Below are 23834 nucleotides of genomic sequence, written 5' to 3'. Positions count from 1 at the left end.
TTGATTGCTGTTATCTGGTGACTGGAATATTACTATCTGTGCCATCATCTTGTATATAAAATGTTTCAATAAACTGTTGTTTTTATTGAACATGCCTTTTAGAATTTTATTCAATGATTTTATTGTTTCACATCAAATTGACATTTCTACCTAACTCTACTCTCCTAACAATGCTGCTCCATTGTGCCTTATTGCCTATGTCCTCTGCCTATAAGAATGCTTGTACATTCCAAAATGAATAACTGTTATTACATTTATAACTTTTTTAATAACTTTTTGACTTAGGCAGAAATCATTTTGAATGTAACAAGCATTCTGATATGGTGAGAACATAGGCAATAAGGTAGGATGAATCAGCATATTAGGCAAGTAGAGTTAGGCAGGTATAAATAAAGGCAGATAAACATGACTTAGGCAAAATGCGTGTGTTGTGTCGTTTTTGCCTAGGTTTTTTTTTTTTTGCCCAAGTCAATTTTTCATTTATTCTTTCCTGAAAACCTTCAAAATAAGACTGAGGCAATTATGCTATGAGGCTAACGATGTATTGAATATTAATATACAGTTTATGATGCTATAGAACAGCCAGACAGTTCGTCTCAGCCCCGCCCATTCGCCGCTGTTTGCTGTCTGCCTGGAGCTGGTCAGGTGTTCGTTTTATCCAGCGACATAAACTTTACCTCTGGGACATTGAAGATTGGATTATTGTCGTGTTGACACACACACATACCCAGTCAGCACCATGCTCAGACGGATCCTCCAGATGGTGAGTCTTTCTTGGAATAAAAGGGCAGTTTGTTTATGCTGAAACCAACTCGCTTTACATGCGAAACGGGCCTACCGTATAGACTGACTTGGGGGAGGGCGCACGTTTTGAAACGCGCCGTTGCACGGCTGCGCTTTTTCCGCCCGTATTGCAGCGTTGCCATGTCCACTTATTATAAGCGACTTTGGGCTTGTTTTTCTGTCAAGTCGCTTGTATATATTGGTGGTTGCGGTTTGTTTGGGCTTTTTTCTAAAGTGTAGTTGCTATTTGGGCTTGCTTCCTAAATGTAGTCTAAACCAGTGTTTCTCAAACATTTTCATGTCAAGGACCTCCAAATTAATATGTATTTGTCTGCGCGGACAAAATATCCGAAATATTTCAAATTTTTAAATGTTTCTTCTAAGATTTTTGGGGGAAAATAGTAGATCTACAAAGTACAAACTTGTAGATCTGCTATTTTCAAAAAGCCGACAGTCCCCTCTTTTGGGCTTGTTTTCAAAGACCTGGTTGCTTGTTTGTCTCCCATAATCTGGCAACACTGGTAGTGTGTACGTCCAAGAGGAAAGCTCCGCCCCGCTGTCTGGGCCATGACAACGTATCAAGTGCTCCTTTTACTGCGACCCCAGAGCTGATGATTAGCTAGCAATGACTGACTGACTGGATGAGAGTGCTTTCCCTTGCCTGTGTGCCACCGTTGCTGTTATTATTAACCAACCATTAATACACAAATGAATGTATTTTGTTAAGCCAGCCTAGGTAGTTATTAGTGTTTGTATTTTACAGTTTGGCTGTGTGTAATTCATTGCCATGTTCGCTTGCTAACGTTGACATTAACGTTAGCTATACAGGCTAGAATAAGGTTTACCAAGGATTCGTGGGTGACGTCACGACAAGTAGCGGAAGTGTTTGAACCATGCTGTTATATAGTTAATTGACACAAAACAATGTAATGACTAGTTTTTTTCCAGACGAAAATATTTTCTTAAAATGTTTTTGCCCAGGTCTCTTCATAAAGTTGTAATATATTGGGTCTCGGGTCTCTTGCCTTTTCTTTGAAACAAGAAACATGCTTTTCTACTTCCTACTACCGATTGTTTGCGACGTCACTGACCTATCCATGGTACATAATAAAGACTATCCTAGGCTTTAAAAAAATAAAAGATAAAAAGGCTACTGGTTGCTTGTTGGTGGAAACCCCTGGAATACAGTTAGTGGTTTTAAACCCCTGGAATACAGTTAGTGGTTTTAAATCCTTGGAATGCAGTCAGTGGTTTTAAATCCCTGGAATGCAGTCAGTGGTTTTAAACCCCTGGAATACAGTCAGTGGTTTTAAATCCCTGGAATACAGCCAGTGGTTTTAAACCCCTGGAATACTGTCAGTGGTTTTAAATCCCTGGAATGCAGAGTGTCAGTGGTTTTAAACCCCTGGAATACAGCCAGTGGTTTTAAGTCTATGTTTTAAACCCCTGGAATACAGCCAGTGGTTTTAAGTCTATGTTTTAAACCCCTGGAATACAGCCAGTGGGTCTAAACCCTGGCTTTACACTGTACCGTGTTAACCATTTTCACCCAGGTGTCCCTGTTTTGGGTATGTCATTATAAGTAAGAAACAAATAATAATTTAATTAAATACATGCACCTCTATAAGCCCATTGTGGGCTTAATTGTTTCAATAGGCAGTGGTGGCCTTTTTAAGATGTAGTGGAAAATTGGAAATACTCCAGTAAAGTAAAAAAAAAAAAAAAACTCAAAATTGTACTTTAGTACAATACTTGAGTAAATTACTTAGTTACTTTACACCATTGTTTATTGGTTTACGTTAGATGATGTTATGTTAGTTAAGATAAATGATCAACCACTGCTTTCATAGCAGCTGTGTGTGTGTGTGTGTGTGTGTGTGTGTGTGTGTGTGTGTGTGTGTGTGTGTGTGTGTGTGTGTGTGTGTGTGTGTGTGTGTGTGTGTGTGTGTGTGTGTGTGTGTGTGTGTGTGATCTGTTTACATGACTTCTTCCAGGCAGCCCAGCTACTGCTAGCAAATTACTATAATAATAATGTTACTTTATAATGAATCTTGCACAAGAACTGAAAGACAACTCTCCCTTGAGTTTAGATTAGAAACCACAGCCAGGATATGTTATCAGTGATAGGCGGGCAACACCGCACACATGTACACAACTGCCCTATTCATTGTAATGAGAGCTGCTCCACAAAGTGTCTTTTGATAACACAGCGTACAAGACTTGGCTGTCTTGTAGAAACTGTAGCTTGGAGTGAGAGAGTGAGGTCTTGTACATGATATAACATGCTTTATTCCTAATAGAACAACCTTCTCTGTAGGACTCCATTTAAGTATCCAACAGTCAGTGTAGTATTATTCTTTTGAGTGCAGGCAGGGTCAAAGTGTGTTTCGTGAAGTGAAGGCTTAGCCTCTCTTCTAAGGGGCGGTGATTCCCTACTTTCCAGTGTCCTCACATGACACTGCTCAAAGTACGTGTAGGCCAAACAGATTACTTCCCTAACCTCTTCCCGCAAACAGAATTCATTCATTCATGAAATGTCAGGCATCAGCACTGCAGTCAGATCAAATATTTTGATGAATGGATATTTTCATCAGTCTAACGTCCTCTCTCCCTAGCTGGGTTAATAACTGTTAACGTTAGGGTGTTCTTTAATGTAAACATCCGGTTTACTTTTACACCCCATTACAGTGACTTGTGAGGTCTGAGCAGGTCATGTATACTTTGTGCGGATGATCTCCACACAAAAATCTAAACAAAACAATTAGCCTAATTATCTATTATCAAAGGTTGGATTAGCAATAGTTTTAGGTACTGGACAGTGGAGCTGTTTTTTTAATAATATGTTATGAGAACATGGTTTCAACGGGAGAATAAAACACTCCTCTTTGGTAGAGAGGATGTTTGTTTATGTTTGAGACATAGGAATTAGACTTCATTACATCCCCAATGGCAGGAATGTGTTCTGATTGTTTAAGACTTGCTTCAATGTTCAAAATCACAAACAACCAGTTTCAATGAGTATCATGCTTTGGCCAAGATATTAAAATTATTCAGAAACAAAGAAGAAAATGTCCACTCTAGTTGATACATGTTGTAACATTTAATTACACTTTCATTTAGGGATGTCCGATTTTATCGGCCTCCCGATATTATCGGCCGATATTAGCATAATTTTTTTTTTTTTTTTTTTTTTTGCTTTATAAATAAGTTACAGGAGTTCTTACTGTATATGGTGTGTGTGATATGAAATTTGAGCTTACCCTAATCACAATAATCCCCGCATATATCGGTATCGGTTGATATCGGTATCGGTAATTAAGAGTTGGACAATATCGGTATATCGGTTATCGGTAAAAAAAGCCAATATCGGACAACCCTACTTTCATTGTTTACATAGCAAATGAGTCGTCAGACTAATCCTTTATCTTCTCTATGTCCTCTAGACTCCTGGGAAAGCAGGGTCTCAGAATTCAGAGTCAGACCAGCCGCCCAGTGCAGACCTCAACAATGACCAGACCTCTGAGGTAACTGGACAATTAGTTCTCTGGGTGAAAGCTTGTGGCATCGTTCTAACTTGCAGGCCTCTGTTTTCTCAGAATTGCTACCACACCTTTGTTTTTGTCTCTGCATCGCTACATTATGGCAATATTCTTTTGAAGCTGTCTGCTTACGTAAATATGGGATATCCTGGCAAAGTAAAAAAAAAATAATGCTTGGTCCTAATGATTGTTTTTCTCTATGCAGGGCTTCATCTGTCCTCAGTGCATGAAGTCTCACAACTCTGCTGAGGAGTTGTTCAAACATTACGAGTTGTTCCACGACACAGGAGATATGCCCACCAATGTGGGCCCCAGTCGGTAAAAAGAAAACCTCACATTTAACGGATTCATTGTTTATGAAGTGTTATGTTATATTGATTGATTATTAATCACAATCAACACCATAGTGAGATCTCACTGTGCACTCGTGCTGTCTGTGTAATCGGGTATATTCCTTTAACTTGAAAATGTGTCTTCCTTGTTGTAGGGAAGACCTCATAATGTTGAGGCAAGAAGTTCAGGACTTGCATGTCTCACTCAAGGTATAATTTTGTATATATGGACAGTGATTGGTTGTTAACTGTGTTTATTTAAAACAAAACTGTCTACAATGCATTTTGTGTGTGCATATGTGTTTGTAATAAGCATGTGTATGTGTCTCTTCTCTATTTTAGGAAGAAAAATGGTTCTCCGGAGAGCTAAAGAAGGAGTTAGACAAAGTGCAGGGACACCTGAAGCAAGTAATTCATTTAAGTTGCTAAACAACTATAAATTAATCACAGTCACTCTACTGACAAATACCTCAGAAAAACTGGCATGATTTACAAATATGGAAGGAGTTGAAGAATATGAAACTACAATGTATTTAAGATGTGATCTATGGATGCCTGATCTTTCACCAGGTGTTGAGCTCTCACCAATACGGATGATACTGTACATGTCAATGTGTGTCTCTCTCTCTCTCTCTCTCTTTCACTCCTTTGAATTCTCAGGGAGACGGACAGACGGTTACAGAGGATTTAGGTGAGAAGAGTGGAAAATACATTTAAAAAAGATTCCATCATGATCTTTAGTTACTAAAGCTGCTTTGCTCATTTCTTGTCAGTCTTGGAGAAGAAACTGAATGAGGCAGAGACCGAGAAATTCAACATCAAACAGATGAAAGACCTGTTTGAGCAGAAGGCTGCCCAGCTGGCCACAGAGATAGTGGGTAAGTTTGGGGTAAGCAAGCCAAGAGACTGGGGGTCTCTGTGCTGCTTTTGTAAATTACGCAACCCCCATTGTGTCGCACATATTATCTTGTATCAGTTGTTTTTCCACTTGATAGAGTATGTTTGAATTTTGAATATTGTACTGTGATAACAGTTTTATATTGCTGTTTTCCTTACAATAAGAATGGGTAAATCTCCCTTTTGATTTGATTACAGGTAGCTATCTTAAAACGCATTCTAATCAGGTTGGTATTCCAGCTGCTCTGATCGGGATGTTATTAATAAGGCCTGAATGTGTGGTCGAACCCAACAGACATTAAGTCACGCTATGATGAAGAGAAGAGCCTACGGGAGGCCGCTGACCAGAGCTTGACCAAACTGACCCAAGAGTTGCAGACAGCAAAACAGGAAAATGAGAGACTTCACACAGAACTGGTATAATACACACTCAGATTGCAATGCATGAGGTTTATTCCCTTCTTACTACGCTTCGCACATACTTTGTTGTTTGACACATTTCTCAATAATGTGCTTTCCTGTTTGAATGAGACACGCTGAACTGAATCCATGAACTGAAACCATGAAATCAGTTTGGCTCTCAGCTGCTTTCTGGAGAATAGCCTCCCACCCCCCACATGACCCTTTCACTGTTGTTATGGAAACGTGTAACAGAACTTCATCCAAAGAATTTGAATGAAGTGAGTTAAAAAGTTGTCTGTACAGAGTTTAGTACAAGTCTTGGACACACTTTTGCCATGATCCCTGTCTCTGATACATAATGCTGGCAGAAATCCAAGGAGCGATAACCCCTCTTCTAATATGCTTTCATAAATTAGTTCAGCATTTATTTCCCCTACACCCAGAGGGGCCCCTTTTGCTGCTGAATGTCTTTGCACTGCCCCCTAGCTGCAGCGGCCGGGAGTGGAGGACGTGGAGGTTCTGCAGAAGGAGCTTGTGCAAGTGCAGACGCTGATGGACTGCACGACACGTGAGAAGGAGGAAGAGTCGGAGCGCCTCAAATGCCACTATGAGGAGCTGCAGAGTAATTACACTACCTCAGAGGTGAGGGGAACCAAGGAGATGCTTGCTCTGCCCTTTATACTGTTGCTTCTGTTTAATAATGGCTCTTCTAATACTTTCCCTAGAACAACACCAAAACGAGAAACAAAAGGGCAGCAAAACCTTCTTTCTGTCAAAAGGGTATCATGTTGAAAAGACACCTATTCTCCCAGGCCTATGCAAATAATTGTTTTTTGTTTTGTTTGGTGGTTTGTTTGTTGGTTGTTCATTGTTTTTGAAGTAAAGCGTCCTTGGGTTCATGAAAGGCGCTATATAAATTCAACCTATTATTATTATGTTGGCGAACTTCTTTATTCTTATTTGAATAAAGGCAAACACACAGAGATACTTAGATTCATACATACAAACCTCTGTAAGATTATAGCATACTGGTATATAATGTGTATGCTTAAGGTTCTGCACCCTTTGCTGAATTATTTACTTAGGTCCCACATTCTACATTGACTCACCTGCAAAGATGACCTCAAGTTTCAAATTATATTAAGCTACGATATATTTAATCTGTAAATTAGGTGGCTTGAGGCCTAGTTTCCAATCCTGGCATGTCTGCCCGGTGCATAATTCTGTCCTATTTCCTGCATTATTGAACCCTGAAGACTTTTTGAGGGAATTGGAGTGATAATTTATAGGGTTCCATCCATCAGCGACAGTGTATTTCTCTCCCTGCGCCACACCTCCAGCTCATCTCTCATCAGGAGAATATCAAATTCCAACACCCCAAGAAGCTGCATGCGTCCATTTGTGTGGCTCATACTGACTGGCTTTTAATTACATAACCACTTTAAGAGATAATTAACACTGATCATTCTTTATTGCAGTGATCAAAAGTTTCTCAGAGATCTAGCTTGTACATAGGCTGTTGGAAGAACATGTGACGTTGTTCAATTGTCTATGTGCTGGAATGTGCTTGCTCCACTCTTTGGTGCTCTATCTATTATGAGGCAATAATCAATCACATACTAGAAAAAGTGCTCCTCGGATCATAGGTCTCCGCCAGGTTAGGTAGGTTATTGTGGGCCAGCAATATTCGGAATGTTCGCCAATCAGGATGGAATATGAAAAAGGCGCTCGGCAGTCAGAATTCCTTTATACCTACTGTGGCTTGGCATTCAGTGCTGAATGTTAGACAGCACCCACTGTGTACAGTGCTGAAATTGTCATTTTGCCTCTGGATCCCCACTGTTTCTTTCTGAGGTTTGTAACTCCTATGCTCCTCAGACAACCTGTATTCAAAACTATCCATGGTACGTTGCTGGCAGATTGCGGAAATAGAATAAAATAATCACAAGCTCCTTGATTCAGTCAGACACAATGCTCGCATTGGTGTCATCTGTGGTGATGTTTGGTGAGTTCGAAAAGCTTGGAGGTGCAAGTGCCAAAAAGAACATTGGCGTTTGTTCATTTTCTCTGCAATTACATCATTTTGCTCTTGCAACTTGTTCTTATAACTTCAGCTATAAGTATGCTGCAGCCTTATACATCACTGACTGTTTAAATAATGAAGACCACACCAATGTGCACATAACCCCCTCCCCTTTAACAGTAGATAGCTTAATGCTAACATAGCAAGATGATGTGCATATTTGGTTACGTTTTCACCAAGGCTAGTGGTTCAATGGCACTTTTGTATATTAATCTAATGAACCAACCAGCATCTTGCTCTGTGTAGCAGTGTCTGTCTGGCCTGTGATTCACCTGTGTACCTGTCTCTTTCTCCCCACCCCCCTCTCATCCAAACTGCACCTTTCCCCCTTCCGCACTTGCTTGTTCTCGAAGATTCGTAAACTGGAGGTAAAACGTCTTGTTTCACGTTGGCCCCAGACTTGAATATAGGGCTGCATCTTTTCTTAAGAGATTATTATATCGATTACTTTTTTTTGATGAATTGAGTGAATTGACGAGAAATTATTTTGTGCAAAAGTATCAAGTACAAGCTAACAAAGCTTAGTATCTCGCTGTGTTGTGAGCTTGTAGATCTACTATTTTTGAAATAGTTAGAATATCTTCACCTAAAATGACATACCCAAAATAGGGATGGAAAGTTAAAAGTGGTTAACTGTTGCAGCCCTATTGTACTTCACACGTTTTCTCCAAAATCGATTATTTGATTCAAATCATTTTTTTGTATTATAATAGATTAAATGTATTACTTCGGTTAACTGTTGCTTTCTACTTGAATGCCTCCTATAAGTTCAGTTGACTAGATATACAGTAATGTATTTTTTAGCATTTTTTTGTTTTTGTTTTCAGGACCAGGATTTTGTCCATACATCTTATTTATAAGTTAAATTTGTGATTATAGTACTAATACGTGTTTGGATTGTTTTTTACATTTGCCACCTTTTTAGTGATGTATGCCATAGTCATAGTGTGTAATTGTGCGGTTGTTTTATCTTCTACTATATACCCTTCTGGATCACCTGTAATATTGTTGCATTAACAGATGACCATATCCCAACTGAAGGCAGAGCTGGAGAAGGGTCCCCAAGAAGCAGCTGTCTATACACAGCAGATCCACCAACTACAGAGCAACCTGAACAACTTGACGCAACAAAGCCAGGTAGTGCGCACACAAATACACAGTAAAATCCCTATGTTAATTTAACTCTGATCGTGCACAAATGTAACCAAATTAACCTGCATGGTCCATTTGGGTCCATTTGTACCCACATAGAGTTAGAAATGGATAAATCAGCATTGAAGATTTTACTGTGCACTACTAAACAAACAGTTAAGCACAGTTATTTCAGTCATTTGACAGGTTTACAGGGGTGAGCACATATCTGCAACGACAACATGCCTACCAAGGCATTTGCCTGCCAACAACAAAAGCTAGGTGGTGGGATTTACTTTTATACTGGTTAACGAGCCTCACCAGCTGCCCTTAAGTGCAGAACATGGCAGCCTACTTTCTTTAAACCATCCTCCCTTGCTCTGCATCGTTCCATCACAATGTGCCCCCTGTCATCAGGCTGCGTGAGCTTGCGTTGGCAACGCTGATATGTTGACAAAAATCATACGCACGTCTATAATTAAACCCAGCAGGGGTGGGGATCTCTGCCATGCAGCCACTGTCACTTGGGGTGAAATACGATCACAGGTAACTGCACCAATGTACCACAGCGCAAAATTGACAGTTTGCTGTGTGTGCTGCCAGCTAGAGATGAAGTCCTCTCGTGGCAGGCGTGTGTCCATATCGCGCTGTGCTCTAAGCCAAGTAAGTGTCTGGATGAGAAGAGAGGGATTTATGGACCTGAAACCCCCCAGCAGTGTGCCCTGAGACTTGATCCAGGTCCCTCATCACGGGATGAATAGAGACGAGACCGGAAAGGGGAGAAGGCTGAGGAGGATAAAGACGAGATGAGAGAACCACATAGAGGATCAGTTCTAAGAACAGCCAGGTGAACAGCCAGCGGGGGTTTCGTTGAATCCTAAAGGCAGGATTAGAGATGAATAACTGAGCAGCACAACGTGGCGGCGACACGGGGAGAGCTAGACTGTGAGCAAGGGCATGAGGAGGAGATGGATGGATATAACAGCACGAAGTCTCCGGAGAGAGGGATTGTGGGATGGTCATAAATGAGAGCCAGCTGCTATGTGACTTGGGGCAAAGCAGATAGAAGAGGTTTACCGCCACACTCCCTACTTAGCAGAGCGAAGCACCATTAACAGCATTTTGTACTTTATCACCCAGCTGGCAAATTTACTGCAGGAGTTTTACTGTATGGAGGGGCCATGCAATGTATACATAACCCTGGTATTCCAAGTGCCTTGTCATAAAATCTGTCATTAGCAATGTCACATTAGCAATGTCACTCCACTCTATTTTAAAATGTGTTCTTAAAGAGTTCTTAAAGACGAATGTGCGTGTGACACAGGGCGCTTTCACCCTCTTGCTCCTATCACATTTCTGCTTGGTTTCTAGATTGGACGGTGAAAACTGAAGAGAGAGGGAAAGCAAGCAAGAGAGAGGAGGGATGACGTGCAACACAGGTGTTGAGCTGAACATTGGTGCTTATCTGACTGAGCCACCAGAGCACTTTGAACGTTGTGCTGAATCTATTAACCATTTCCAGCATTCCTACCGTAGACATTACCAAGACGACATCAAAGTGGAGAGAAGAATAACTTAAAACCAACACTTGTATGATTTTCACACGCCATCATCCTAACTTCTCGCGCTCATGGCTTTTTCACAGAGCCTGTCAGAAAAGTTATCCCGCAAGGAGAAGGAACACCACGAATCAGAGGAGCGCCTGGGGCTGGAGCTGACTGCCAAGAAGGAAGCGCAAGCAGGTCTGCATCAGAGGGAGATGGAGATACAGGAGCTGCAGGCCAGAGCCGCAGGGGCCGAGGCCTCCCTGCAGAGGGCGCGGGCGGAGCTCGGCGAGAGGGCCGAGGATGTGGCGAAGCTGAAGAGGGAGGTCACAGAGCTTGAGGTGAAGCATGGGGAACTGAAGGCAGAGAGGAAACAGCTGCAGCAGCAAAGAGAGGAGAAGGAGAGCCATGGAGCCCAGCAGCAGAGCGAGATCAGTCAGGTACACCTCAAATAAAATGATACAGGATTTATTTGATTAAAGCACTCTAGTACTAGTACTACTTGCTATAGCCTTTCACTGTTTTAGTGCAAGGTTGTTGGAGATGGTGTTATAATAACAATAATTATATCGATTCGATTTATTACAATTAACCGAACAATCGAGAAGCACAGGTTTTTAAAAGTATATTTTTTAAACATCAACGAATCAATGCAACAAAATTATAATTGATTTTTGATAAGCAAAATGGACCATTTAGTTACATTTTTATACTCAATTAACAGCGTATGTACCATTAAAAACTACTCGGCTGAGAAATGAAAGGGACACCTTGCACTGAGAAATGAAAGGGACTGATGGCGTTCTCCCCTGTCTACCTGTCTGCTCTTCCTGTAGCTGCATGCTAAGCTGCTGGAGGCTGAGCGGCAGCTGGGCGAGTTGCAGGGCCGCCTGAAGGAACAACGGCAGCTCTCCGGGGAGAAGCTGAAGGACCGCGAGCAGCAAGCAGCCGACCTCCAGCTCAAACTCTCTCGTGCAGAGGAACAGGTAGGCTCGGCTGAACCGGAGCAGAATTAGAAAATTAACAGATGCAAATGTATGTCTGCAAGACTCTGCATGAACAGATTTTTTTTAGTTAAATCTGTTTCCTTGTCTTTAAGCTCTATGTACTTCCTCGTACAATGAATAGCAAAAATAACCGATCAACAAGCTCTGAGCTTGTAGATCTGCTATTTTAGAAAATGTTGAAATCTTTTGAAAATGTTCGCCTAATGACACGGCCAAAGTAGGGATGCCAGGTTTAAAGTGGTTAATCATCAGATATCTTGAACAAAATGTAAAGTGGTCACTTTGGTGTCTTTGGATGTCCAGTTGAAGGAGAGCGCCAGTAAGAGCACGGACCTTCAGCACCAGGTGGAGAAGGCCAAGCAGCAGCACCAGGAGGTGCAGGCCCTGCAGCAGAGCACCAATGGCAAGCTGCGGGAGGCTCAGGTACTGTTACCGCCAAGCTGCTCTAACCAAGCTGTAGTTAAATTAAAACATTTTTAACTAGTATTGTCTGGCAGTTACGTGATGTGAAAATTGTCATGCACTGACATTTACAAAAATATTGTTTTGCATATACCTGGTAGCAATGTCATGACAAATCATCTCCCCTTGACCTGACCACTGGTGCTAGTGTGAGTCCTTTAGAATGTGATTTCATCTTTTCCTTTATATTCCGTTGAGTTAATTATTGAGCGTTTCTTTTCACTTGAGTTTTTTTTTTACATTTTATGCGTCAGATGATTCATTTCAGAATTGGGTCAGAACATCTGACAATAATGGAGACATTGAATCGTATCGATTTGATGTTTGGCACTCAAAACTATTATACCTTGTGTCTCTGCTTAGAATGACTTGGAGCAAGTGTTGCGTCAGATTGGCGATAAGGACCAGAAGATCCAGAACCTGGAGGCCCTTCTGCAGAAGAGCAAGGACAGTGTGAGTCAGCTGGAGACAGAGAGAGAAGACCTGTGTGCCAAGATCCAGGCTGGGGAAGGAGAGACGGCTGTTCTCAGCCAGCTAAAAGAGAAGAACCATACACTACAAGAACAGGTAGATACACACACACATACTGACACAACTTAAGTGGAGTTTAGAAAGTGGCACCAGCTTTTATCGGTGCTGCAGCGAACACAATAGACCGTTTACTAAGCTCCGCCTCCAATAATGATTGTCCAATGCTAACTTAGCAACCGTTGCCATTTGCCATGGACTCGGACAACACTCCCATTCATGTATCGGGAGAGACACTTGGTTGTTTACACCCTCTCCAAGACCAACCAATAGGGGTCAGCAGTGACAAGGGACTACAGTATATGGGAGAATTGGCAATTGGCATAATGACTAAATTGGGAGAAAAAAGGAAAACATTATTGCAATAAAGAGAAAGAAAGTGGCAACATAAAGATCGGCTGCTAGTATAACATCATTATCTAACAGGATAAGACAGAATGTGCTAATAGTCTTTTCTGTAACTGGTGCTCGGGGGGTTTAAGGTCGGCCACATGACAGACAAGCTGAAGAACCAGTCTGAAAGCCACAAGCAGGCCCAGGACAACCTCCATGAGCAGGTCCAGGAGCAGAAAACCCAGCTGCGGTCTGCTGAGGACCGAGCGCAGACACTCCAGACCTCTGTCACTGAACTTACAGCCCAGCTCACGGAGAACAAGGAGAAGGTGGCTCAGCTGGACTCACAGGTAACCTGCACAATCACTTGTCTACTTTTACTCATCTTAATGGTCAAACCAGTTATCAAAGCAAATACTGACTCAAATAAGATTTGTTGGACATACACTTTGGGGATTTATTTGGGAAATCTATAGAACAGCTCTAACATGAAATGGAAATTCTGATATTTAGTTATTTTTGAATAGCCAAAGTATAAAAAAAATGATTATAGCTAAAGTCTAAAATGACACAGATGCGTTCCCGGATTTAATGGGTTAAGATGGGTTAATCCACATATGTGTCAGACCGTTGTTTTTCTTACGATGTACCCCCAGCTGAAGGCCAAGACTGAGATGTTGCTGTCTGCTGAGGCCGCCAAGGCTGCCCAGAGGGCTGACCTGGAGAACCACCTGGAGACGGCCCAGCATGCACTGCAGGACAAGCAACAGGTCAGAGCCTTATGTCTCAGGTAGATTTGGTTGCATGCCGTGTGGCACACTGAAAATAATGGTTCCACAGGCTCCTGTGATCTTCTAGATCTGCTATTTTGAGTGTGCAACACCCACACGCAACTTAAGCCCAGTCCACATATGATTTTCGATGCAACAAAACCGTTGCAATACATTGCAGAGAGAAATCTGTTGCCAGTGTATCTGTTGTAAGATATGAATCATTGTATGATTATGAATCATTGTTGTGGACTGGGCTTAAGTATAACTCAGGCTTTACTGGTGTTGAACTGGGAATAACACACAACATAGCTCTCAGTCACCGGCATGTTGACTTTTGTTTTTAGACACCAAAGCGTGTGAGGAGCTGTGCTTTTGATGCGTAATTACACAATTGAATGCTTGTGTGTTATCGTAAAGAACATCACAGCTTTGATAATCTACGGCACTCGCCTATGGTTCCTTCCATGCAGCTACAGTCATAATATATTTTATTATAGCACACAACCTAAAGTGTTCTTTTGCTTTTATACCACATTTGATTTCAATATCTTATTGATGAAAAAGATTCAAATGAGCTCTTTATTAATACAGTATGTGTGTTGCAATCAACTTCTCACCTCGATGTCATCAGGATTTGTGGGCATGGGGATCTCATCTTAAACAAGCTCAGTGCTTAATGAGTCTTCCTGACATCCCTCCCTCCCTCTCCCAGGAGCTGAGTAAAACTCAGAAGAAGTTTGAGGAGCAAGGCCGCAGGCTGCAGGAGAAACGGGAGCAGTGCAGCCAGCTGGACGCTGGCCTGAAGGAGTGCAAAGACAAGCTGCTGACTTCAGAACAGCGAATAGAGAAGTTAGAGGGACACAGCAAGGTCAGTGTCAAGTGTTTGGTGTAAGACTGCTTGATGAAGGAGTGGGGAGAGTGTGAAGCCTGTGTGTGAGTGTCAAAGCCTGTGTGTGCTTACTACGGTATGTGCACTATATTCGTCTCAAGTGTGACTGGTGTGGTAATCTGTGACAGAAAGTTGAGATGCAGTTGGTGGAGGTGCAGGCAGCACAGGAGCAGGCCCAGCAGGAGGTGCAGAAGCTCCAGACAGAGAGGTCGCAGGCTAAGAAGAATGCCAAGGAACTGGAGCACCAGCTGCAAACAGAGAAAACAGGGTGAGACACACAGGAGCACAGATTGGGCCTCGTTCACAAAGCTCTTCTTGAATTTTAACTTAGATTTTCTCCTAAGTAAAGAGCAACGTTGGATTCGTTAAAGGGTGTGTACAGCCTTGATTTTTGTGCATCTCATTTGCTTTAGATGACAAATTAGACCTGTTCGTCAATCAAAATGCCCGTTCGTGTTTGAATCATTTGCATTGTTCCACGCCCCTTTGAACACCATAAAAGGCAACCAGAATATCCAACGTGAAACCAACTTCACCGGGTGAAAGCACTCCGTAGTACAACAGCGTCGCTCGTCAAAAAGAACAAGCCAGTCCCTCGCGCGATGGATCAGAGTGAATAAAGTATTGCTCAAATGTGTAAATGAGAAGAAAGTTACAAAGTTTAACGTCATATGATAAAATAATAGGCTGGTAAAACATTTTGTGTGAGGTTTGGCTCTATTGTATTTGATTTTGCATGAAGAATAAGGTATTCTAATAATATCCATGTATGTTTTGTGCCACGTACGAGTGTCTCATGAGTTTGTGTTTTGTGAATGAGGCCCATTGTGTTTGATAAATAACTAGAAACCAGTAAAGTGCTTTGTCTTTAACTTGCCTTTTCCTTTGATATTGAATACTCTGATTCAATACTTTATTAGTCAGAAATGTAAACGGCACTGTACAGAACACAATAAAAGTCCAGTTTTTTTTGTGATAAGGGCTGTGACACTACAAGAGGAGCTGAAGAAGAAGACGGCTGACTTGGACGATAGCCGCCAGCAGCTGGAGCGCTCTGAGCAGGAGATGGGGGCTCTCAGAGCCCACGTGGACAAGGTGACACAGGAGGGGAAGGCGCAACTAGCAGAGTTGGACAGAAAAGCCCAAAGCTTGGCGTCAGACCTCCAGAAGGCCCAAGAGGAGAGAGACACTCGAGGGAAGGAGCTCGCTGCTGCTAAAGACAACCTGGCCAAGACCAGCAAGGCCCTGAAAGAGTCTCAAAGCCAACTAGACAAGGAGAGGAAGAGCAGTAAGTCTGCTATGGAGGAGAAGGTGAGTTCAGTAAACTGCAATGTGTTTCAAACTCAATTCTGTGTACTTCTCACATATTTACAGCAAGGAGATGCTACTCTTTACTGTACAAGTCATCTAGCAGATGAATCTTAATCCAGTGTCATGCTGATATACTATATCTTGAGTAAAGTGGACCAGCCTTTGTCACATCCATAGCTTTGTGTATCTATGTATATTATATATTATTAATATTATTTTTAATATTGTATGTTGTATATTTCTTTCTTATTATTCTACTCTTTAGGATAAGTTGCATGAGAAGGCCAGACAGGAGCTTCTGAAGAGCACCGAGGCCAGCACTAAGGAGCTCAAAGAGGTCAAAGAGCAGACAGAGAGGCTAAGAGAGGTAAGTAACCTTGCAGTGTAGAGGAAGCACTAATCACATGGTCAGTGGACGGGTGGGTTGGGGTATAAGCAATATGGCCACCATGTGAATATGGCCAACTACTGTGATATAAGTCTAATACACAACAATCTGTCCCTAGGCAGAGAAAGGGTTGAACACCAAACTGGCTGCACTAACACAGCAGCACTCAAAGACTCAGGAGGCACTGAAAGAGAAGGAGAAAGGTGTTCAGCAGCTGCAGGCACAGCAAAAGACAGTCCAGGGGTCCTTCGACCAGGAGAAGAAGAAACTGGAGAGCCAAGTAACAGAACTACAGGGAGCTAATGCCAAGAAGGCAAGTAGCGTTCCCCTCAGTTCCATAATACTGCTCACATTTAAACCACATGTTATAATACCAGTTGCATATTTACATGTATTTGCAGTCCATATTGGTTTATTAGTAGTGATATTGCACGTATACAGTATGTGCCGGTGTGTGCATGTACTGTATATATAAACTGTCCTCCATTGGTAGGGTGAGGAGGTGGGCAGGTTGAACGAGAAGGTATCAGGCCTGGGCCAGGAGTTGGCTGCTGAGAAGAGTTGCACAGCAGATCTCCAGAAGAGCTTAGAGCAGAGCCGGGAGAGCCTCACCAAACTGCAGTCTGACTGCTATGGAAAGGAGTCTGAGGTTTCGGCACTGCGCCAGGACCTCAAGGTATATTTTTGGAAGACGGGGTCTGGTACTGCTGTAATTCATATACTGGTGTCTACAAGTTGAAACTTTCAACTAGCTACTATGGTAAAAAATGAGCCATTTGTGTCACTGACACTTTTACAGTAAAGTAAAATTATGGCTATGGACCTTGTAAAAAGAAATGGAGAATAAATGTAACATTTGTTGCACTGCTAGCCACACCCCATTGTCATGTAATAGTACATATTTAACCGTTGGCACCTGAGGAAAAACTGGTAGTATTACATGACTTTTGGGGTGTGGCCAAGTGAGGCCAACAGTGCAACCCAGTTGAAAGCTTCATCCTGTAGAGGTCAGTGCAACGCTAGTTTTCTGCACTTAAGGGCTGTTAGTCTGTAATGGCATTTCTCCTGTGTGAACCTCATATGAGCTGTGTCTCCCTGTCAATTTAGACGTCAGAGGAGAAACTAAACCAGGCCCAAGAGGAGCTGGCTGCCAACCGCACACATCAGAGGGTCCTGGAGGAGCAGATCCAAGAACTGAAGACAAGCCGGGTCTCTTCGGAGCAAGAGCTGGCCAATCGGGACGGGAGACTCCAACAACAAGACCAAGCCCTAACAGAACTCCAGAAACAACAGGTATACACACGCACGCGCACACACACACACACACACACACACACACACACACACACACACACACACACACACACACAGATAAGACCCACGCACACAACTGCTGTATGACATTATGCAACTGACTTCTTCTCTTCTTCTACCTCTCAGGCTCTGGCTAAGGATGGGTTGGAGAAGGAGAAGGCCAGAGTAGATGAACTGACCAAGGCCAACAGCAGCTTGGAGAAGAACACTACCAGACTGACTGCTGAACTCAAAGCTTTAGCGGAGAAAAGTGAAAAGGTCAGACCGTTACTTTTAATTATACCATGGCCATGGAGAATACTCCATTCAGAATGGCCAGAGGGTGTGCTCTATTTTCAGATAACCGCACAGTTTTGATGTAGCCGTCTCATCACCGTTCTAAATTATTCAGCGTAATAAAAATTGTATTAGGCTAACTGTCATATAATGTTAACATTAGCTACGTCGTTACTGTGGCTACTGGCTTCTCCAACTTGCTGGAGTTGTATTGCCCTATTTTGCATCAAAACTATTGTTCGTTGATGCCTCATTCATGCAGGTTGGTACGTTTATTCACGGTAAAAATGTACCTTTGTCGTGAATACAAATTACAGTTTATCACTGTGAATGAATGGATATTTAATTTTTGTGTCAGGACTATTGCTTGACCCATCCCACATGGGATTATCAGACACATCAGGTTGCAAAATGCTAAACATTCCAGTGTATTACCCAACCAGCAACTCATAACATGTCATTATATGTGTAATGGCAAGATGCCACATCTTATCTGCGTACAGAGTGATCTCAAATATTCTTTGAAAATAATCTTCTTCCAGACCTCATTCCTGTACTAAATCAAAGATTTCAGATTCCATATTTATATAACTAAGCGTTGTCTTTCAGGAGTTGGGTGAGCTGCGGGAGGCCAAGCAGTTGTTGATTCAGCAGAAACTGGAGGGGCAGGGCCAGGTGGAGGCAGCGCAGGCAGCCCTGGGGAAGGAGCAGAAGGAGCATCTGTCCACCCGGGACGGCGTGGCCAAGAGGGAGGAACAGCTTCTCGCCCAGACTAAGGAGGTCCAAGCCCTGCTGGTATGACCATCCAGCAAATCTGCTGAAAACCACTTTAATTTCCTAAATGTGCTACATTTGGATAATTTAAAAAAATAGAGCAAATAGCCGTTCTACAGGCTCACAGTTGTCTCATTGCGATGCGTGGTGAGCTTGTAGATCTTCTTTGCTCACTATCTTTAAAATAATATTAATAATTTAGATTTGATCTAACATTTTCAGACCTTTTTTTTAAAAAGATATTTGTTTGGCCTTTTCTGCCTTTATTTGATAGAATACAGTAGACTGATAGGAAATGGGGAGAGAGAGATTGGGAGTGACACGCAGCAAAGTTTGTCGGCAACGGGATTCGAGCATTAGCAGCCTAGGTGCCCGGGCATTTTCAGATTTTTTTTGAAAATGTTCGCCTATAATGACATGCCACCAGATTGAATATGACATATGAGTCACAACATTAAATCCTCCTAACCTCCCTCCCTCCCTCCTCAAGGCGGCAGAGAAGCGAGCCAGGGAAGAGCAGGTGAAGCGCGGCGAGGAGGCAGAGGCTAAGCTGGGCGTGCAGGTGACCGCACTGAATGAGAACGTGGCCACACTGAAAAGAGAGTGGCAGGGCAGCCAGAAGCGGGTGGGCGAGCTGGAGAAACAGACGGACGAGCTGAGGGGAGAGATTGCCGTGCTGGAGGCCACGGTCCAGAACAACCAGGATGAGAGACGGGCTCTCCTGGAGAGGTTTGTGACATTTGTGGCACCATGAGATGAGCTAACCCCCTTGAACTTGAACTGCACTGTGAAAGGTTTTGGAAATAATTAATTTCTTGACGGTTAAAAAAACGTCCTGAACCACTTCCAACTACTACTATTTTGGGCATGTCATTATAGGTGTAAATGTTTTTTTTTTTTATGTTTTCTACTAATGACTAATTGAACCAGTGTAACCAATTTAGCCTAAAAAGTAACAATTTGTAATGACTGAATCTTAAAATAGTTTGTTAATTTAAAGTGTGATGAGGTGTGGTTTGTTTACCGTTGTTCTGCGGTCATTTTGTAGGTGTGTGAAAGGCGAGGGCGAGCTTGAGAAGCTGCAAGCCAAAGTGGTGGAGATGAGACGGAAGCTGGATGACACGACTGCAGCCATGCAAGAACTTGGCAGAGAGAACCAGTCACTGCAGGTTAGACCGAGGACTTGCACACTAAAGCGATGTATCTTTTGTCATTTCATACATTTAATCTCTAATATGACATATGGTGAAAGTTGACGGTCAAGCTTTGCGGTGAGCCATGTAGCTCAATTATACACACCTCTGGGTAGTCTTTGAATATCAATTGTCATTAACCACATGAACCCTATTCTGGGCATTTCATAATAGTTGAACATTCGGCAAAAACAGCCAGCGTACAAGGTCACAACGCCTCGCAACATGATGCGTTGGATCGGCTACAGTTTTTGCTACTGTATTTGATGATGCTCAGTATAGGTTGTAGGTGATTGTTGTATGCATTGATTTATAACTCTGGCCCATTCTCCCCCATATAGATCAAGCAGTCCCAATCTCTGACCAGGAAGTGGACAGAGGATCACGACGTGCAGAACTGCATGGCATGTGGAAAGGGGTTTTCTCTCTCCGTCAGGAAGGTGAGAGATGACATTCGTGCTCAGGCTTGATTGTTTATGTACACGGTATAGGCCACTTGTAGTGCTGTGAGACTGTCTTGTGCTGCGAGTAATGATAGACCATACCTCTGTCTTGTGTCTCTGTGAACATCCAGCACCACTGCAGACATTGTGGAAACATCTTCTGTAATGAGTGCTCGTGCAGGAATGCCCTCACCCCCTCTTCGAAGAAGCCAGTACGAGTGTGCGAGACGTGCTTCGAGGAGCTCCAAGGGTGATGATCTCTGTTTTTCCCATGTGTACCCGCCCCCTCCCTCCCTCCCTCCCCTCAGGCAGAGCAAGGCATGTTTTGTCATATTTAATGTGCTCTATAATGAACAGACTGAGTGGACAAATGCCCATCTCCCTGCGACAGCAGCGACTCGGCTCCGGCTCTGGTGTGAAGTGTCCAGGGGTTGAGAGCCATTCGTCTGTGGATCAATGACGCTCATTCAACTGCAATGATGATGAAGCAACAGAGCCACAGGGTGGAACAAGAGATGAGAATGGGGAGGGCTAGCCCGTATCTGTATTGTGCCTTTGCTGCTCCTGTGGACTGCCAGAGAGTGGAGCTGGGGAGAGCTGCACAGCACCATCCATCTCTTCACATGCACATATTTGCACCTTCATCTCCATGTGGCATCGGTAGTGTTAGCAAGGTGGTTGGCGTAAGTGTTAGGTGTGAGAGGCATCCAGAGTTCTAAAGCAGAGAATCATACTGAAAGTGTTGTTTGTATTTTAAATGAGGATGTAATAATCAAGCTAAAATCTATTGTTTTGTTAAATATAAAATATGTTCTAGAAATGGACTTACACACCTAATTTGTGTTGTACATTTTTTATCTACAAATCTGGAAATTTTACACAATTAAATTAAGTGAAGCCAAGACCATAAGCATTAACCGCTTATTTTGCCTTTCAATAATTGATATTTTGTAATCAATTTTTTGGGGGTACGTGGTCATTTGCCCTATAATTATTGATTTGTTGTTAAAGTTGAGGACACTTTTGTATGCCAAAATGCAGGCAATTGTCTTTTTGAGCATTCCATGTAATCTCTCCAGGGTATAACTGGGATATATATAACTATTACAGCATATGATCTGACTCACTGTCAAACAAAAGTCAGCTAGTAAAACGTGTTAACATATGTAATAGATTACACAATAATCAACTATTGAAGTGTGGTTATTGCTGTGTGGCTTCATGTCCCCATCACATACAATACTTTTAAGTCGACATTTTCCATGTTTTTCTACTCAAATCTGGTCTTCTACCTTTGTGGGGCAGGATGGTTTTGTTATTGTAAAAGCTAAGTATTCAGCCCGTTTCATGACCAAAGAATGTCTGCAGGAGTCTGTAAAACGGTGAATTTAGGCAAGATGACAGCCATGTTTTAGCCACAATTTCTTTTCAGAAATGAAGAGTTCTCTACAAATGCTTTGGAGTTTTAAACCACAATGTCCTACATTTTCTATCAAACACAAACACGTAGTATGAACATCTCACATGTTTATGTACAACTGATTTTGTGTTGTAACTTCTTTCAGTGCTACTCATTTCTATAAAGCAGGATTAATTTTTTATTTGCTTTTTTTATTTCTACAAATGGTGGTGCTTCCCCCCGGTTAATGCGGTTATGAATGGTGCTTGTATGTTAAGAATTATTTTGCCTGTCTCCATTCAACCGCTTTGACTACTGCTAGAGCCCTGTGTGCTCTGCTTTCAAGCAATAACTGTGTGTGTGTGTGTGTGTGTGTGTGTGTGTGTGTGTGTGTGTGTGTGTGTGTGTGTGTGTGTGTGTGTGTGTGTGTGTGTGTGTGTGTGTGTGTGTGTGTGTGTGTGGTAGGGCTCTGGTGGTGTGTGCCTGTACAGCTCCACTGTATGGCTGCTCAAAAGCTTCTCAGTATCTCTCTTGTGCACATTCTTCGGAGATGTCAATGTTGATTTAAATTGCAGTGGTTGCTGTAGGTTCTGTGTACAGCCTGTGTGACTAATCTGTAACTGACAACACTGTAAAAAAAAGAAAAAAAAGATGTATTCCTTTTTTTGTTATTTAAGTTCGCTGTCAAGTTGTCTGATACCGGTAAGACCTTTATGTGCAATTGTCAACTACAGTGGCTGGAGTAGGCTATGTAACTGAGCAAGTGACAGTGCAGGCTCCCCTCGCATTCTGCAAATGAATGGCTTATGTAGGACATAGGCTGCTGATCTGAGCTCTGTCTATGCCCTGTACTTTACTGCACTGTAGGCTCTAGAAAAGAATGTTCCATTTCAACAGCCAACTTTCATAAGGACACTTGTCTTTGCGTTGCATTTATTTTGTTTGTCTACCTCAGATTGGCACAGAAAAGGACCTGTTTTTAAACCTTGAAGATCACAATTAGTATTTGCTCTAATGCTGGTTACTAACCAGCATTAGAGCAAATACTAAGGTTACTGAGACCTAAATAGAAGATCTGCACCTTATTGTGTTCTGGGTTCAACCATGCAGCCCTCCAGTCCCTGCCACATGCATACAGAAAAGAAAACCCAACTTTTTGCAAGCGTCAGCATTTCTAATGTTTTGGTTATCATCTTAATTGTACTTAATTGCTTATTAAGACTAAGGTTATCGTAATTATCTTTGTAAAATGTTTCTATTTGTAATGGACGGGAAAAAAACACTTGTGGATAAACCCACAGGTCGACAGCAAAACGTGTAAATCCAACAATGTCTTATTCATTTTTAGAAAATGGCACTATAGACCTACACTGAATTGTGGCTTGATTCACGTTGATGTCAGTGGTCATGCATGATGAATCAGTTGACTTGTAGTTCACACACTCTTTTCCATGTTTTGTGTCTTGGTATCATATTTGGTGATGTGGGTGTGCCTTAAGCAAAGGTCTTGTTTGGTCTTACTCTGCGTGAGCAGTCAGTGTGACATGCACCCTGCAAAATAAAATCCTCACTGATAGTTTTTAACTCTGAGAGTGTACAAATGGAACCAAACACTAACCAGGTTAAGGGCCATTCACCCGGCGCACTATAACGATAACTATATCGTTCACCATTGTATTTATTATAGGTTGTTGTGTGGTCTCTGCCATCCACTTGATTTTTAAAATGATATTTTTATAGTTATAGTAAGTGCTCAGTTTGACCGGCCCTTTACAATTAACATTTTACTGTGTGCATTATCACAGTCTCCATGATTGACTACTTGTACTGAGAGAGGGATTCATTATAAAAAAGGAAAAAATATTTTATTTATGTGAAGATGTACCAAGCTTTTCTTTTTCTCAGATTTTCCATCTTGACAAAGTAAATAAAACTTCAGTGTTTATATTTCCCCTAGATTGTTTTTTCCTTTTTATCGAAATGGTTTCATGAAAACTAAAGTCATGACAAATTAAAATGCATTATCTGCAGTA

General features: G+C 42.1%; 1 protein-coding gene across 1 annotated transcript; it reads left to right on the top strand.

Moving 5' to 3' along the window:
• Window positions 1-626: 626 nt before the first annotated feature.
• Window positions 627-23753, top strand: eea1 (early endosome antigen 1). The gene is made up of 30 exons (XM_084058995.1): window positions 627-763; window positions 4227-4307; window positions 4528-4640; window positions 4810-4864; window positions 4997-5062; window positions 5315-5345; window positions 5428-5532; window positions 5847-5968; window positions 6440-6595; window positions 9057-9173; window positions 10813-11151; window positions 11548-11697; window positions 12022-12141; window positions 12544-12747; window positions 13191-13391; window positions 13698-13811; window positions 14527-14682; window positions 14832-14971; window positions 15684-16014; window positions 16280-16381; window positions 16521-16715; window positions 16896-17078; window positions 17510-17695; window positions 17843-17974; window positions 18602-18787; window positions 19257-19495; window positions 19815-19935; window positions 20301-20399; window positions 20534-22821; window positions 22853-23753. The coding sequence occupies exons 1-29, from the start codon at window positions 740-742 to the stop codon at window positions 20654-20656; spliced, it is 4191 nt and encodes a 1396-aa protein (XP_083915121.1). The 5' UTR covers window positions 627-739; the 3' UTR covers window positions 20657-22821; window positions 22853-23753.
• The last annotated feature ends 81 nt before the right edge of the window (window positions 23754-23834 follow it).

This window comes from Gymnoscopelus microlampas (assembly GCF_963454915.1).
Source record: "Gymnoscopelus microlampas genome assembly, chromosome: 6".
Taxonomy (NCBI): Eukaryota; Metazoa; Chordata; class Actinopteri; order Myctophiformes; family Myctophidae; genus Gymnoscopelus; species Gymnoscopelus microlampas.
The sequence above is the reverse complement of the archived record's forward strand: the minus strand, read 5'-3'. Positions and strand labels throughout refer to the sequence as shown.